The sequence below is a fragment of the Lutra lutra genome, chromosome 4, assembly GCF_902655055.1.
Source record: "Lutra lutra chromosome 4, mLutLut1.2, whole genome shotgun sequence".
In the NCBI taxonomy this organism is placed as follows: domain Eukaryota; kingdom Metazoa; phylum Chordata; class Mammalia; order Carnivora; family Mustelidae; genus Lutra; species Lutra lutra.
Window position 1 is genome coordinate 190,891,523 of NC_062281.1, and position 13,726 is coordinate 190,905,248.

Genomic DNA, 13,726 nt, shown 5'->3' on the forward strand with positions numbered 1-13,726 from the left:
ACCCTAGTTCCTATCAGCAGCAAGCTCCTGGGGCTCAGGAAGAAGGACTGCCACCGAAAATCAGAGAAGGGGCAGAGCGGGGAGGCAGGAGTTACCCCGGGCACTTTGGAGCTTGTGGCCACGTTTCCTCTCTAGTCCACCAGCTGTGCGTGGGGAGGATGGCCGGGCTTGACAGGTCAGAGGCCCGGGACTGTCTGGAAGCCCTTCTTGGAAGCCAGCTTCCTTTGTCATCTCTGGTGTCCAGCAGCCATGGGAATTTGAAGCCTCTGAGGTTTCGGGTTCCATTTCTAGAGTTTTCCAGTCCCTAGCTGCTCACTCTCACAAGGAAAATGTGAGGCCCCTTCGGAGGTCAGGAGCTCCCTGATCCTGGAATCCTGGATTCTGGGTAGTCGCAGGAAGCTGTGGCGCTGGGCCGCAGGGGTTTCAGAGACTCCACCCCGCGCTTGTGGGAGGCGGGTCCTGCAGGAGCAGGTGATGGGGACACCCCCGCCAGAGACGGATGCTGTTCCTGGGAGTCCCTTTTTATTCCAGTGACGTCTGTGCAGGGCTGCAGCCCGGACCGTGAGGCCCGGGGCCAGCCGCCTCTGGGAGCTGGACCAGGCTTCCCGGATCATGTGTTGATTTCGAGGCAGGGCCTGCCCTGAGAGCTGTCTCCCTCCCCGACCACCTTTGAGTGCCTTTTCTGAGCGGTCTTTGCAGCATCCGGAGCCGGAAGAGCTCTCGGGCTCCGTCTGTGCCCCTGCAGCCAAGCACTCCGGTGGAATGCGGGCACAAACTGTGAGATCAGCACATCAGAGCTGCCTGGGAGGCCTTGTCCCTCTCCCCCCTGCCCTGTGCCTGCCTCTCTCTGGCAGGGTCTCTCCTGGAGAGGGCGGGTGGGGTCCCGAGCAGTGCTCAGCTGCCCAGAAGCTTGTGCTCCAGGGTCACTGCATTTTAAGCTCTTCCTTGCCTGGAAAAGGGTGAGGGGCTCTGCTAGGATCTCTCCAGCCGGGATTGTGCCATAGGCCATGTGCACCCTCTCCACATCAGCCTCAGGGCTGCGCCTACCTCTGTGCTCCTCTTTGCTGTTCTTTTTCATTATGATCACCAGGCCTGCTGGAAGCAGACGGCTGCCAGGACAGTGTTCTGGCAATTCAGGAAGCATATTGAGGTGCTTACATATTAATGAAAAGACCTTTGGAAGACTATATGTTAGAGCCTCAAATAGCAAGAGGAATTGTCCAGACACTGGTGGTTATGTGTGTGCCCCTGGGGTGTTCTCCATACCATGCGGCCCCGTGCCCCCGGCCCTCTGCCCCCGTAGGGAGGCGTGCTTCTTGAGGGCCAGTGCAGGTGCCCTCCGTAAGCCGGGACACTGCTGCGGTGTTGCGGGTGCTGGTGTGTGTGGAGCCTGTTCTGGGCTTTCGATTCTGCTGCTCCGAGTTCATCCTGAGCTTGCAAACAGACCAGTGAGCCCATTGTCTGTCTCCCGCCCCCGGCGGGGAGGCCAGCTTCTCTTTTCTAAGCTGCATAGTTGTCATTTCTCTCTGCCCTGTCACTTGACTGCACTCTGTTAAAGGGTCAGAGCTGGCATGGGGTGTGGGACGGTGCCCTGCCTGGTGCGGAGAGCTGTGCTCTCACCCTCACCTGGGCCCCGTTTCCACAGCAGGTGAACCAGGGGACTAGGGAGACGTCTGGCAGAGCTCTAGGCCAGGCAGCGAGCTGGGGGTAGGAGGCAGGGGCCTGGGCTCCGCTGTCCTCCCAGGACGGTGCTGTGGGTTCCATGCTGAATTCTCTCCAAGTCTCCCAGAGCTGTTTTGGTGGTGGTTTTTAAATCCTAGGTCTTCCTTCCATTCTGATAGGGGCAGAGGGATGGCTCCAGTCTCTGTTGGGAAGCCTGGGCCGCCACAGTGCTCTGGGAGACCGGAGCAGGTCAGTTATTGGCTTCCCCTGAGGAGGAATGGAGGTGTGTGGGAGAGGGGAAGTCACGGAGGCACGGACTTCCTCCCTGGGCCACTGACTCACCAAGTTGCTTCGTCAATCTGAGCATCAGGCTCCTCATGTATTAAGTGAGGATTCATCTTGGGTCCCAGGAACTCTCCAGGTGCTGCGAATTTGTGAGTGAACAGGATAAAGTCCCCAGTTCAGGGGCGCCTGGGTGGCTCAGTGGGTTAAAGCCTCTGCTTTCGGCTCAGGTCATGATCCCAGGGTCCTGGGATCGAGCCCCACATCGGGCTCTCTGCTCAGCAGGGAGCCTGCTTCCTCCTCTCTCTCTGCCTGTCTCTCTGCCTACTTGTGATCTCTCTCTGTCAAATAAATAAATAAAATCTTTAAAAAAAAAAAAAAAAAAGTCCCCAGTTCATGGAATGTGTTTTCTAATGGGGAATCAGATCACAACAATATATAACTCCATAGGTCACGCTGAAGCAGGTTACAGCCCCCCGAGGGACTGGCACAGGGCACTGTTTTAGAAGCTGTGGTCAGGGAGGGCCTGAGGAACTGATTTTCCCCAGACACTGGCATGAAGTGCAAGAGCTGTGACACGAACTTGGGGAAGAGCACTGAGACAAAGGAAACAAGTGCAAAGGTCCTGAGGTACCAAGTTACTTGTGCCTGTAGGACAGAGAGCCCAGGAGGCCCATGGGGCTGGAGTGGAGTGAGGAGGGAGTGTGTATAAAAGGAGATGAAGAGGCCACCAGAGGCCAGAGCATGTTGGGTCTTGCAGGTCAGGCATGGAGTTCAGTTTGCTTTGAGTGCGATGAGAAATCTTACATTAAGAAACCTTTGGAGAGTTTTAAGCAAAGAAGTGGCAGGGTCTGACTTATGTTTTTTTTTTGTTTTTTTTTTTTAAAGATTTTATTTATTTATTTGACACAGAGAGAGAGAGAGAGATCACAAGTAGGCAGAGAGGCAGGCAGAGAGAGGGGGAAGCAGGCTCACTGCTGAGCAGAGAGCCCAATGTGGGGCTTGATCCCAGGACCCTGAGATCATGACCTGAGCCGAAGGCAGAGGCTTAACCCACTGAGCCACCCAGGCGCCCCCTGACTTATGTTTTTAAGAACTTCTTTCTGACTGCTGTGTGGACAATGGACAATGAAGGGCCAGAGTGGGGAGATCCAGAAAAGGTACAGGAAGCTAGGGAGGGATGGTGGTAGCCTGGACTGGGTGGTGGTGGGGAATAGTGGTGTCAGGATCTAGTTGAAGAGTAGAGCCGGGGCACCGGGCTGGTTCAGTCTGCAGTGGTTGAGCGTCCGACTCTTGATTTCAGCTCAGGTTGTGACCTTGGGGTCATGAGATTGAGCCCCGTGTTGGGCTCTGCTGAGCACAGAGTCTGCTTAAGATTCTCTCTCCCTCTCCCTTTACCCCTCCCGCCTCCCCCACCCCTGCTTGTGTTCTCACTCATGCTCTCTTTCTCTTATAAATTAATTAATCAATCAATTAATTAATAAAAAGTAGAGCCAATGTCAGACACCTGGCTGCCTCAGTTGGAAGAGCACATACATGACTCTTAATCTCAGGGTTGTATGAGCCCCACGTTGGTGTAGCAATAACTAAACAAAATGAAAACAAAAACACTTAAAAAAAAATAAGAGGGGCATCTGGGTAGTTCAGTCTGTTGGGTGTCTGGCTCTTGATTTTGGCTGGGGTTGTGGTCTGGGGGTTGTGAGATCGAGCCCTGTGTAGGCTCTGTGCTCGGTGTGGAGCCTGCTTGGAATTCTCTCTCCCTCCCCCTCTTCCCCACCCTGTTCTCTCTCTGTCTCTCTCAAATAAATAAAATCTTAAAAAAAAATAAAATAAAAGAAGTAGAGCCAGTAAGATTTGCTGATGTGCTGTACAGAGTGTATGTGTGTGCGCGCACACGGGGTGGGCGTGGGGAACCAGGCAGTTTCTCCCCACCTGGGGTTTTTGAGCGGCTAGAGGATGGCAGTCCTGTCACCGAGGTGGGGAAGGCTGAGGGTAGAGTGGGCTTGGGAGCCGCACCATTTGGCATTCCCCCACCGATGTATGAGGGTTCCAGCCTTTCCTCCTCCGCCCTAACTCCTGTCATTGTCACTTTTTGATTCCAGCCATGCTAGTGGGTGTGAAGTGTTGTCTCATTGTAGCTTCGATTCGCATTTCCATAGTGACTAATGATCTAGAGCATCTTTTCTCGGGCTTGCTGACCATTCTTACATCTTTGGAGAAATCTCTATTCAAGTTCTTTGCCCGTTTTAAAAATTGAGTTGGCTTTTTATTATTATGGAGCTGTGTTATTTATATATTCTAGGTACTGGTCCCTGAACAGACATATGACTTGCAAATATTTTCTCCCAGTCTCTTGGTTGCCTTTCCATTTTTTTTTTCTAGAAACTCTTTTTTTGTTTTTTTTTTAAGATTTTATTTATTTGACAGAGAGAGAGATCACAAGTAGGCAGAGAGGTAGGCAGAGGGAGGGGGGAAGCAGGCCCCCCGCCAAGCAGAGAGCCCGATGTGGGACTCCATCGCAGGACCCTGAGATCATGACCCGAGCTGAAGGCAGAAGCTTTGACCCACTGAGCCACCCAGGCACCCCGCCTTTCCACTTTTTTTAATAGTAAGTCTTCTCATTGTAATTTGTTTTAATTTTATTTTTTAAGGCCTTTTTTTTTTTAAGGTTTATTTATTTATGTAATCTCTAAACCCGATGTGGGGCTCGAACTCAGCACCCTGAGATCAAGAGTCACAGGCCCCTCTGACCAAGCCAGCCAGGTGCCCCCCATCTTTTCACTTTTTTGGTAGTAACCTTTGAAGCATAAATGTTTCTAAATTCGAGAAAGCCCAGTTTATTTTTTCCTTTATTGCTTATGCTTAGGATGTCATGCCTGAGAAATCATTTCCTAGTCATGAAGGTTTACTCCCTTGTTTTCTGGTAAGAGTTTTATAATCTTAGCACTTACATGTGGGTCTTTGGTGCCTTTTGAGTGAATTTCTGTATATGGTGCAAGGTAAGGGGCCAGCTTCATCCTTGACGTGTGACTATCCGGTTGTCCCAGAACCTTCTGTTCACTTCTTTCTCACCCTATTGTCTTGATACCTTTGTCAAAACCTAACTGACCTAAGTGGGAGGGTTTCTTTCTGAACTCTGTTCTGTTCCACCGCCTACACGTCTCTCCTTACGGCCAGTCCCACCATGTCTTGTTTGCTGTAGCAAAATCCAAAAGTGTGGGTCCTTCTCAAGAGGATTTTGCCTGTTCTGGATCCTTTGCACTTCCCTACAAATTTTAGGAGCAGCTTGTCAATTTCTGTGAAGAGCGCAGAATTTCTTTCAGTGTCGAATTTCTTTTGAACAGTGACGTTTTGTACTTTTCCAAGTACAAATTCCATACTCCATTTGTTAAATTCGTTCCTAGGTATTTTATTATTTTTGATGCTATCGTAAATGAAATTGTTTTCTTAATTTCATTTGCAGATTATTCATCACTAATGTATAGAAATATACAAATGGTATTTGTATATTGATCTGGTATCCTGCAACTTTATTTGTTCTAATAGTTTTTTAGTGGATTCCTTAGGATTTTCTATATACAACATCTGTATTGTCTGCAAATTGAGTTTACTTCTTCCCCTTTCTAATTTGGATGCCTTTTACTTCTTTTTCCTGCCTGATTGCCCTGAATTGAACTTTCAACACAACGTTGAACAGAAATGGCAGGAGAGGACATCCTTTTCTTCCTAATCTCCAACGGGGAGAGCTTCCAGTCTTTCACCATTAAGTATGATAACAGCTGTGGGTTTTCAGTAAATGCCTGTCATCAGACTGAGGAAGCTCGCGTCTGTTACTAGTGTGTTGAGCGTGTTTCCATGAAGGGGTGTTAAATTTTGTCAGATGTGTTTTCTCTGCCTTTTAAGACAGTTGCATGATTTTTCTCTCTTTTTTCCTATCGTTAGTCTGTGTTACATCAGTTGATTTTCAGGTGTTAAAGCACCCTTGCGTTTCTGGGATAAATCTCACTCGTTCAGAGTATGGAATCCTGTTTGTTTGTTGCTGTATTGTTTGCTAGTACTTTGTTGAGTAGTTTTGCATATCACAGGTGTTATGAATATCTGTATTCGTAAGAGACATGTGCGTGCGTGCGTGTGTGTGTGTGCTATCTTTTCTCACGATGCCTATCTTTATGTTTTGGCGGGTCAGACAGTGTTGAACAAGAGAGGCTGCTCAGCTTCTCCTCCCGCGCTCACCTGCCTCAGGTGGGAAGGGATGGATGGCAGCTCGGAGCCCGAGTCCAGACGGTGCCAGCAGAGCTAACAATGGGATGGACGACACAGCGTCATCTATAAAACGGGCCAGGAAACTAGCTGACGGCCTAGAGGCAGTGGGCTGGGCCTTCCTGTTCTGAGCCTTGTGATGGCCAGCAGGGACAGCACCCAAGGGAGCTGCCACATACTGGACTTTAAAGGAGAAGGAGGGACCGTGGGGACCAGCTGAGGCCCCCAGCTCGAAAACTGTTCGAGCTCAGTTACAGCAGCTCACTGAGCAGCGCCCCCTCCCCGTTAGGCTGCCGGCCCAAACTGCATGGAGAAGAGGAGAGAGAAAAGCAACATCCTTGCCCATAGGCCAGCACGGTTCCCAGTCAGGCCCTGGTGGAATGACAAGTGCGGGCCAGCTGATGATAAGGACAGGTCAGACCATGCCCTGGAAGGGCCTGTCCCCTCTCGGCGAGGGCTGGAAAAGGCAAGTCCCTTGGGAACGGAGCAGGGCCGAGGATGGGCAGCAGCTCTGTGGGCCCTTTCCGCGCCGGCTCCAGCAGCAGAGTGGGAGGCTCTAAAAATGAAAGCTCCCGGTTTCCCCACCCCTGCCGGGAACGGGAGACCAGCTGGCACTGTGGCACCGGGGGGCTCTGGCAGATCTTCCGCTTCGGGTGTCTCCCTAAGTGGAGTCCTCGGAGTCTCTGTGTGACCTTGAGGAGGTCGCTTCCGTCCCTGACTCAGAGCGTAGCCCCGGTACACAGGCCAGGCAGGCTGCGGTGCGGGGAGTCCCAGCCCCTGGTCTGTTCCCTCTGCAGGCTCACCATTCCCTCTCAGAGCAGCCAATGCTATTTCTGTGCCTGCAGCTCAGTCTAGAGGCCTCAGGTCCCCGTGGGAGAGCCACGGAGCCGCAAGGAAAGAAGCAGGGGGGCAGCCCCTGCGGGCGGCCGACCACCCTCCCCCAGCCCCCCGCCAGGCCCCTCTGATTCGCGAGCTGGGCAGGCGGCGCCGGCATCTGGTAGGTGCCCGGCTCAGCTGCCGTGCAGGGTATGATGTCATCTTGGATTCTGTGGTTGCTAGGAAAATTCTGCCTGCAGTGATATTTCGTGGTCCTAGGACCGAGGTGAGAACAGAATGTTCCCCAGAAGACAGGGGAAGGATTTGTAGGGCTTCCCAAGCAAAGGCCCCCCCCCCCATCCCAAGAAGTCAGATAATTGGAGGAATTTTCAGGAATGGCAGCTGTGCTGGGGGCTGCTGGTGGGGGTTGGGCGGTCCCCTTGGCAGCATCCCGGTGCACCGGTGGCCAGAGTGAGGGCCATCTCTGATGTTCTCTCCTTGTGGGCGAGCCCTCCTTCTGCAGTACCCACTGCTGGGGGCCTCCGCCAGCCCTTGGTGTGGTAGGGCAGTTAGGAGGAGACGGAGGCCCCCCTTGTGGTGTGGAGGAAACCAGCCCACACCTCACCCGGGGCCAGGGCAGGAGGCGGCCCTTCCCAGACTCTGTGTCACATGCCGTGGGCCAAGCACACTGGCCCCCTCTTCTGTGGCCTTTCCTGGGTCTGCTCTTCCCACCCTCCCCTGCTGGGGAGGATGCCTCCAGCGGTACAGAAGAGAAGTATGGCAGAAGGGCTGCAGGCCGCTGATTCTCGTTCAGGGCGTGACCAAGAACTCTCCGTTAGAAAAAGGGGAGGGTTGCCTGGCTGGCCCCGTGGGTAGAGCGCGGTATTCGTTCTTGGGGTTATGAGTTTGAGCCCCGCCTTGGGGGCAGAGATGACTTAGAAATAAAAAAAATTTTTTTCTTAAAAAAAAATACTGTAGGGGCGCCTGGGTGGCTCAGTGGGTTAAAGCCTCTGCCTTCAGCTCAGGTCATGATCCCAGAGTCCTGGGATCGAGCCCCGCATCGGGCTCTCTGCTCAGTGGGGAGCCTGCTTCCCTTCCTCTCTCTCTGCCTGCCTCTCTGCCTACTTATGATCTCTGTCTGTCAAATAAATAAATAAAATCTTTAAAAAAAAATACTGTAGGGACGCCTGGGTGGCTCAGTGGGTTAAGCCGCTGCCTTCCGCTCAGGTCATGATCCCAGCGTCCTGGGATCGAGTCCCACATCGGGCTCCTTGTTCTGTAGGGAGCCTGCTTCTCCCTCTGCCTCTGCCTGCCACTCTGTCTGCCTGTGCTCGCTCTCTCTCTCTCTGACAAATAAATAAATAAAATCTTTAAAAAAAAAATACTGTATAAAGAAAGAGAGAGAGAGAGAGAAAGGGGAGACAGCAGCAGGCCCCAGGGAGGGCCAGGGCCCACAAACGGGGTGGGGCCTGCAGCCTCTTCTGCACCCGGGGCTTTGGGAGGCTGAGCTGGTCAGTATTTTGAGCTCTTTCCCTCCTCCCTCTTGCCTTTTCTGCCTGCATGTCAGAGTCTGTCTTATGGAAAACAAGACAAAGGAAGTGATTTCATGAGCGTCTGGACCAGAATCTCAAATCCATGATTAAAAATAACAATAATAAAGATTCTGGCCATTATCTGTCTCAGTGGAAGCCAGGCCGCCTGCAGGCTGGAAATGGGCCCGGCTGTGCTCCTTTGAGCAGGTGCTGGGTTTGGGCAAAGAGGGCTGGCTATTAGAAATCCTAATGATCCAAAGGGATCAAGACACGAGCCTTGAGAAGATGGAGGTTCCCGGTGCCCCTGACTTTGGTGACCTTGGAGCAAGGGGTGTGAGCAGAGCCCTGCTCGAGGACCAGCAGCCCTGGGTTCTTGTCATGCAGCCTGTCAGTGGATGGCCCTGAGCCAGCCTCGGAGCCTCACCCCGACGGCCCCCTGCCACCTACGGCAGGTTGCCTGCATGTCCACGCTGTCAGGAAGGCCCAGAGAGGACGTGGGCTGCCGTGGAAGCACTGGGGACTAGGGCCGACCAAGGCTGTAACGGCCCCAGCCACCTTGCAGTGCCCGTCTTTCCCCCGGTCTGCAGGTGCGGAGGATGTGGTGATGGCGTTTTCCAGGTCGGAGACGGAGGACCGGAGGCAATAGCGGTGAACCCCTTGGAACACCCTGGAAGCTGCCAGGAGATCTGTGAGGACCTCGGCCAGCTGAGTGGCGGCAGATGACCTTCCCGGTTCCCCCTGCCCTTACACCCCCACCCCGCCCCACCCCACAGTCACTCAGAGGGCTGGCATCGAGGGAGTCACTGGTGGTGCAGTTACAATTGGCTTAAAGGGACGGACTCCTGATTGGCTGCAGAAAGAAACCCTTTTGTTTTTAAATCTTGACCAACAGACACCTTTTATTTTTATTTCTGACTTTTTTTTTTTTTTTTTTTTTAATTTGCGCCTCGGTGTATGGCTTCCCAGGAAGCTCTCCGAGATCTGGTGCTTTATTTAGGTCACTTTTTAGGAATGTGAAGAGGCCTGATTGGCTGCTTAAACTGGAAAAGGATTTTGATTGGCCGGCTAGTGGGAAATGGTTTTTTTCTTTGATTGGCTGCAGGTGTTCTGCTGATAGCGACAGCGTCTCTCTTTTGAATGCTGAAAACAGGGTTCGGGACATTGGTTGTTATATTTGACTTGAAAAGAAAAAAAAAAAAGAAAAGAAAGAAAGAAACCAAGTGCGCTCTGCAATATTTATTACACAAAGCTTGCTGCTGCTTCCCCAAGTTTTGTTTGTGTTTGCCTTTGGTTGGCTTTTGAGATGTGTGTTTGGTTTCTCATTGGCTCATCCCTGACTCCCGTTGCCACGGGCTGCCCGCACCCCGCGGGGGATCCACCTGGAGAGTGTGTTTGCTTTAATGACCGCACCTGGCTGCCCTGGCGAGGGGACCCCCAAGACCTCATGCAGGGTCTACAGCTGGAAAGCAGAGCCCCCAAGGAGGTTTGTGCCGTCCTGAAGGCGCAGACCAGAGCTTAGAGGTGACCACCAAGCAGGATTTATGGGCATCGCTTCCATGGGTTGGCAAGCAGCCAGCTCCCCATGGTGGGGGTGGGGGTGGGGAGTTGTTGATCCCCATCCGGGCCTCTTGGGGCTGCCGGTGCTCAGCAGAGGGGCACCACTCTGGGCGGCTGTCTTTTCAGCCCTTCCCTCCAGATCGACTTCCTGAGGCCTCATCTGGGGCTCCTCCTGTAAAGGCCAGGAGCTGCTCCCTGCCCTGAGACCTCACAGTGCAGCAGAGGTTTCTGCCTGGGAGCCCAGAACCTCGCAAAGCTTGGCTCACAAGGCTGGGGAGACCTTTGGCTCTAAACCCCCAGCCCTGACCTCCGCTAGCCAGGGTCCCAAGGTGTGGGCCCCTGGGCAGTAGGGCCTGGCCAGCCCTCGGAGTTCTCGGATCCCAGGCCAGTGCCCCTCACTGCACCGCCTCCAGAAGGGTCTCTCTCTGTGTCAGCCTGGAATAGACAGAGTCACCGTTTATTTATGAAGTGCCATCTGAGACAGCTGGCTGGGCCTTCGCTGAGCGGGTCCCACCAGGCTGGCCCTCAAGCCAGATCCCCAGAAACACGTTGCCGAGCAGCTGTATGTGAAGGGCTGGAAGAAGCCCCGGGTCTCCCCCCCTGTCCTCCCCGTGCGCTTGGGGATAGCCTGCCCTTCTCCCTGTATCTCTCACCGGAGTGGAACCCGGGAGGGGAGGCAGAGAACGATGCAGGCCTCAGGGACGGGGGCCTCCACCCTTCTCCTGAGATAGTAAATGGCTGAGGCCCTCTTTTGGCCCCAGGTATCCAGAGCCAGGAGAAGACCCTTGGAGCGAAATCTCCCCCTTCTCAGGGCGGGGGCTGTCATGGATCACAGGAGCTGCCTCGGGCCCATGCAGGCGGTCGTGCTGTGCTCTGAGCATCGTCTGGGCCTTGCCCCAGAAGGACTTGCGTGTCACAGTATCCATGGCCCTGACCTCCTCCACACGCGGGCCCCTGGCCCTGGTCAGCTGACCTGGTTAGGTTACCCTGCAAAGACTGTTGGTGCCCAAGGAACAAGGACCATGGGGACTCCAGCAGGGGCCTGTCGGCATCTTCTTGCAAGAGCCGTGGCGCGTATGTGCATCCGCAAACACACTCCGAGCTCCAGCTGAGCCCCTGGGGAAAGGGGAGCTTTTTCCCAGTGCCCTCCCTCCAGGCTGTGACATCTGCCAGCAGGCATCAATGGCGTGTTGCCATTTGCCCTCTCTTTGTACCTGTAGCTCCCATAAAGGGTCCACGTCCTGGCCAGTGGTGTGTTCTCTGTCCCAGCCTGCCCTCATCAAGGTCACGGGCCTGCCTCTTGTAACAGCGATGGCCGTGATCTGTCTGAACGGGAGAAGTGAAGGGTGTTGCTGTGGCTCCATATTTCGATGAAAAATATATCTGTTGGAGGAAAAAAAAAATTAACAATAAAGATTTTTAATAGCTTGGTGTGTGAGCTGAGTTATGTCCCTCAGAACTGGGTGCACTCACTGATTTCCCCACGTCACATGGGCTCTGAAGCTGGGCCCTCTCTCCTCAAGGAAGCACCGCAAGGAGGGTTGAAAACACCGTGTTTGCTGGTTTAATTGCGACCTGGAGCAGAACTCGGGCTTTGGAAGAATTCCAAGGTCTCCCCAGCCCAGCTGGCAGGGCCACAGAAGGCTGAGACCCCTTTTGGACCTGGAGATTCTAAATATCATCCTAGATTGGACAGGTCAGTAGTCTTCAGAGGTGACCTCGCCCTCTCTCTGTTCCAGAGCAGATGCCGAGCATCCTAGAAGGTGCTCCCTTCTACCCTAGACACCCGGCATCCTGTGTGATGGCAGTGGTCTCGGGCTGCTTGCAACACAAGTCCAAACAAGATATCCGGTCCTTCCGTCACCCCAGAAATGGGAGATTTGCTGGTATTCAGCTGTATTTTCAAGTTTAGAAGCTGAAATCATTTCTCCTTTAGGAATTTTTGCTTTGGAAGCATTTTCTAGAACACCGTTCATCATCCCATTTTAGGGCTTTTTTTTTTTTCTTTTTGCTGTTTACATGGACTCACTGCTTCTACTTCCTTTTCAAAGCGTTTCACTGGGTGCTAAACACCATGGGGTTCACAGAATATGAGGGCGGATGGCACAATCCACATCATTCACTCTCCGTGCTGGGAGAGGTGTTGGAGGTTGCCTGGCAGCCCATGCAGTGTCACCTCGAAGCAGCTCTAAAAAAGGCTTATCTGACCTTTGCTTGAATGCCCCCTAGGATGGAGGACTCACTACCTCACAAGACAGCCCATTCCACCTTCAGGTAGCTTACATTCATCTCTACATTGAGTTGGCCTGCTTTTCCCTGTAACTTCCCATTCCAGGAAGGACTTTATGGGTCTTGAGAAACAGACCAAAAAAAGATAGTTGTATTAGCCAGACATCACCAAGACACATCAAGGGTTCACGTTAGGTAAATTATTTGTGTTCTGAGCTGCATGGTTGGGGAGTTAACCTCGGAGCCATTCTGCTCTTCTAAGCTGAGCCACCGAGCAGAGGGAGGGGCTGGCTGGCTCTGGTGCCACCACCCAGCCCCCGGCAGCAAACCTGGAACTGGAACCGGGAGGGAGGTAGGCATCCCTGCAGGGTTATCTTATGGGAATTAGGCTACCAAGAAAGAGGAGTCAGGACACCTCAGCAGACCAAGGGAAGACACTGCGGGCAGCACTGAGTCTTTGAGGGTCCCTCAGCCCAGACAGCCGGTAACCTGGCTTCACCTTCCTAGGTACAGGTGTATGCAGCCAGAAGTGACAACAGGTGGCACCGGGACTGCTGGGGACTGAGACCAGCTGGGGGCCAGGCTGAGTCTGTGGGAGGCCAGGGATGGGCTGAGAAGTGGGGGGACAGGGCACCCTGCCTTTTGTTGGTGTTTCCCAGCCCGGGGGGATGGGTGGTTGGGAACGAAGGGCTGTTTTTGCCTGTCCCTGCAGGTGCCTGGCAGCTGGGAGAATCCGGACTGCACTAGCCTTTGAACGGGACCCTTTGTAGCAGGAAACTGATCCCTCCGTGGCACCTGGCTTGGTGGTGGGGGCAGGAGCCAGCTTCCAGGGCTGGGAGCTCGGAGGTGGGGGTGTCCCCAGGGGACTCCATCACTACCCATCCGCCCCGCCCGCCCCCTCAGTCTGCCTGTTACCCATGGTACCCACCCCTGTCCCAGAAGTTGAAATAGTCCCAGAGCGACCTGAGGCCATGGTTAGGAAACACTTCTCTGTCCAATGAAGGAACTCACTTTCCTGGGGCAATAACTGGGTGTTTAGGAGATCTGGTGGGGAGGTTTGGGGCTGACCATGGCTGCTAGTCCTAATTGAAAGAAAGGCCTCCCCAAGGGTAGGGCCAGTGAACTGCTTGTTGAATATCAGCCAGGGTTTGCCTTCACTTTCCTCCTTGACATTGAAAATGCTGCCTCACGAATGGCTTCCCAGAGGGACCTGCCAGTCCAGTCAGGCAAGGGGGCTCAGGGAGCTGGTGACAGGAGCTGAGCCACACCCTGCCCTGCCGGGGCCTCTTCCTGAGTCCCCAGGGAAGAGGCAGAGTGTGCAACAGGTGGCCTCCCTGTTTGCACACCTGCAGGAGCCCCACCCCACATACACAGCCCCGGGAAGTGAC

The 13,726-nt window shown here is 53.6% G+C and overlaps 1 protein-coding gene and 1 long non-coding RNA gene across 5 annotated transcripts in view; both read left to right on the plus strand.

The window, feature by feature from the left end:
• Positions 1 to 11,536, plus strand: part of CTNNBIP1 (catenin beta interacting protein 1) — a 48,538-nt gene extending 37,002 nt beyond the window's left edge. For all 4 annotated transcript variants that reach the window (XM_047726988.1, XM_047726987.1, XM_047726984.1 and 1 more), the window contains one exon: positions 9,140 to 11,536. In XM_047726988.1, coding sequence (XP_047582944.1) covers positions 9,140 to 9,198 — 59 coding nt within the window. In that variant the 3' untranslated portion in view covers positions 9,199 to 11,536. The remainder of the gene's footprint in view (positions 1 to 9,139) is intronic.
• Positions 1,792 to 6,669, plus strand: LOC125098300 (uncharacterized). The gene is made up of 4 exons (XR_007126788.1): positions 1,792 to 1,802; positions 2,723 to 2,732; positions 3,100 to 3,104; positions 6,494 to 6,669. It is a non-coding gene; the product is annotated as an uncharacterized LOC125098300 (long non-coding RNA).
• Positions 11,537 to 13,726: the final 2,190 nt, after the last annotated feature.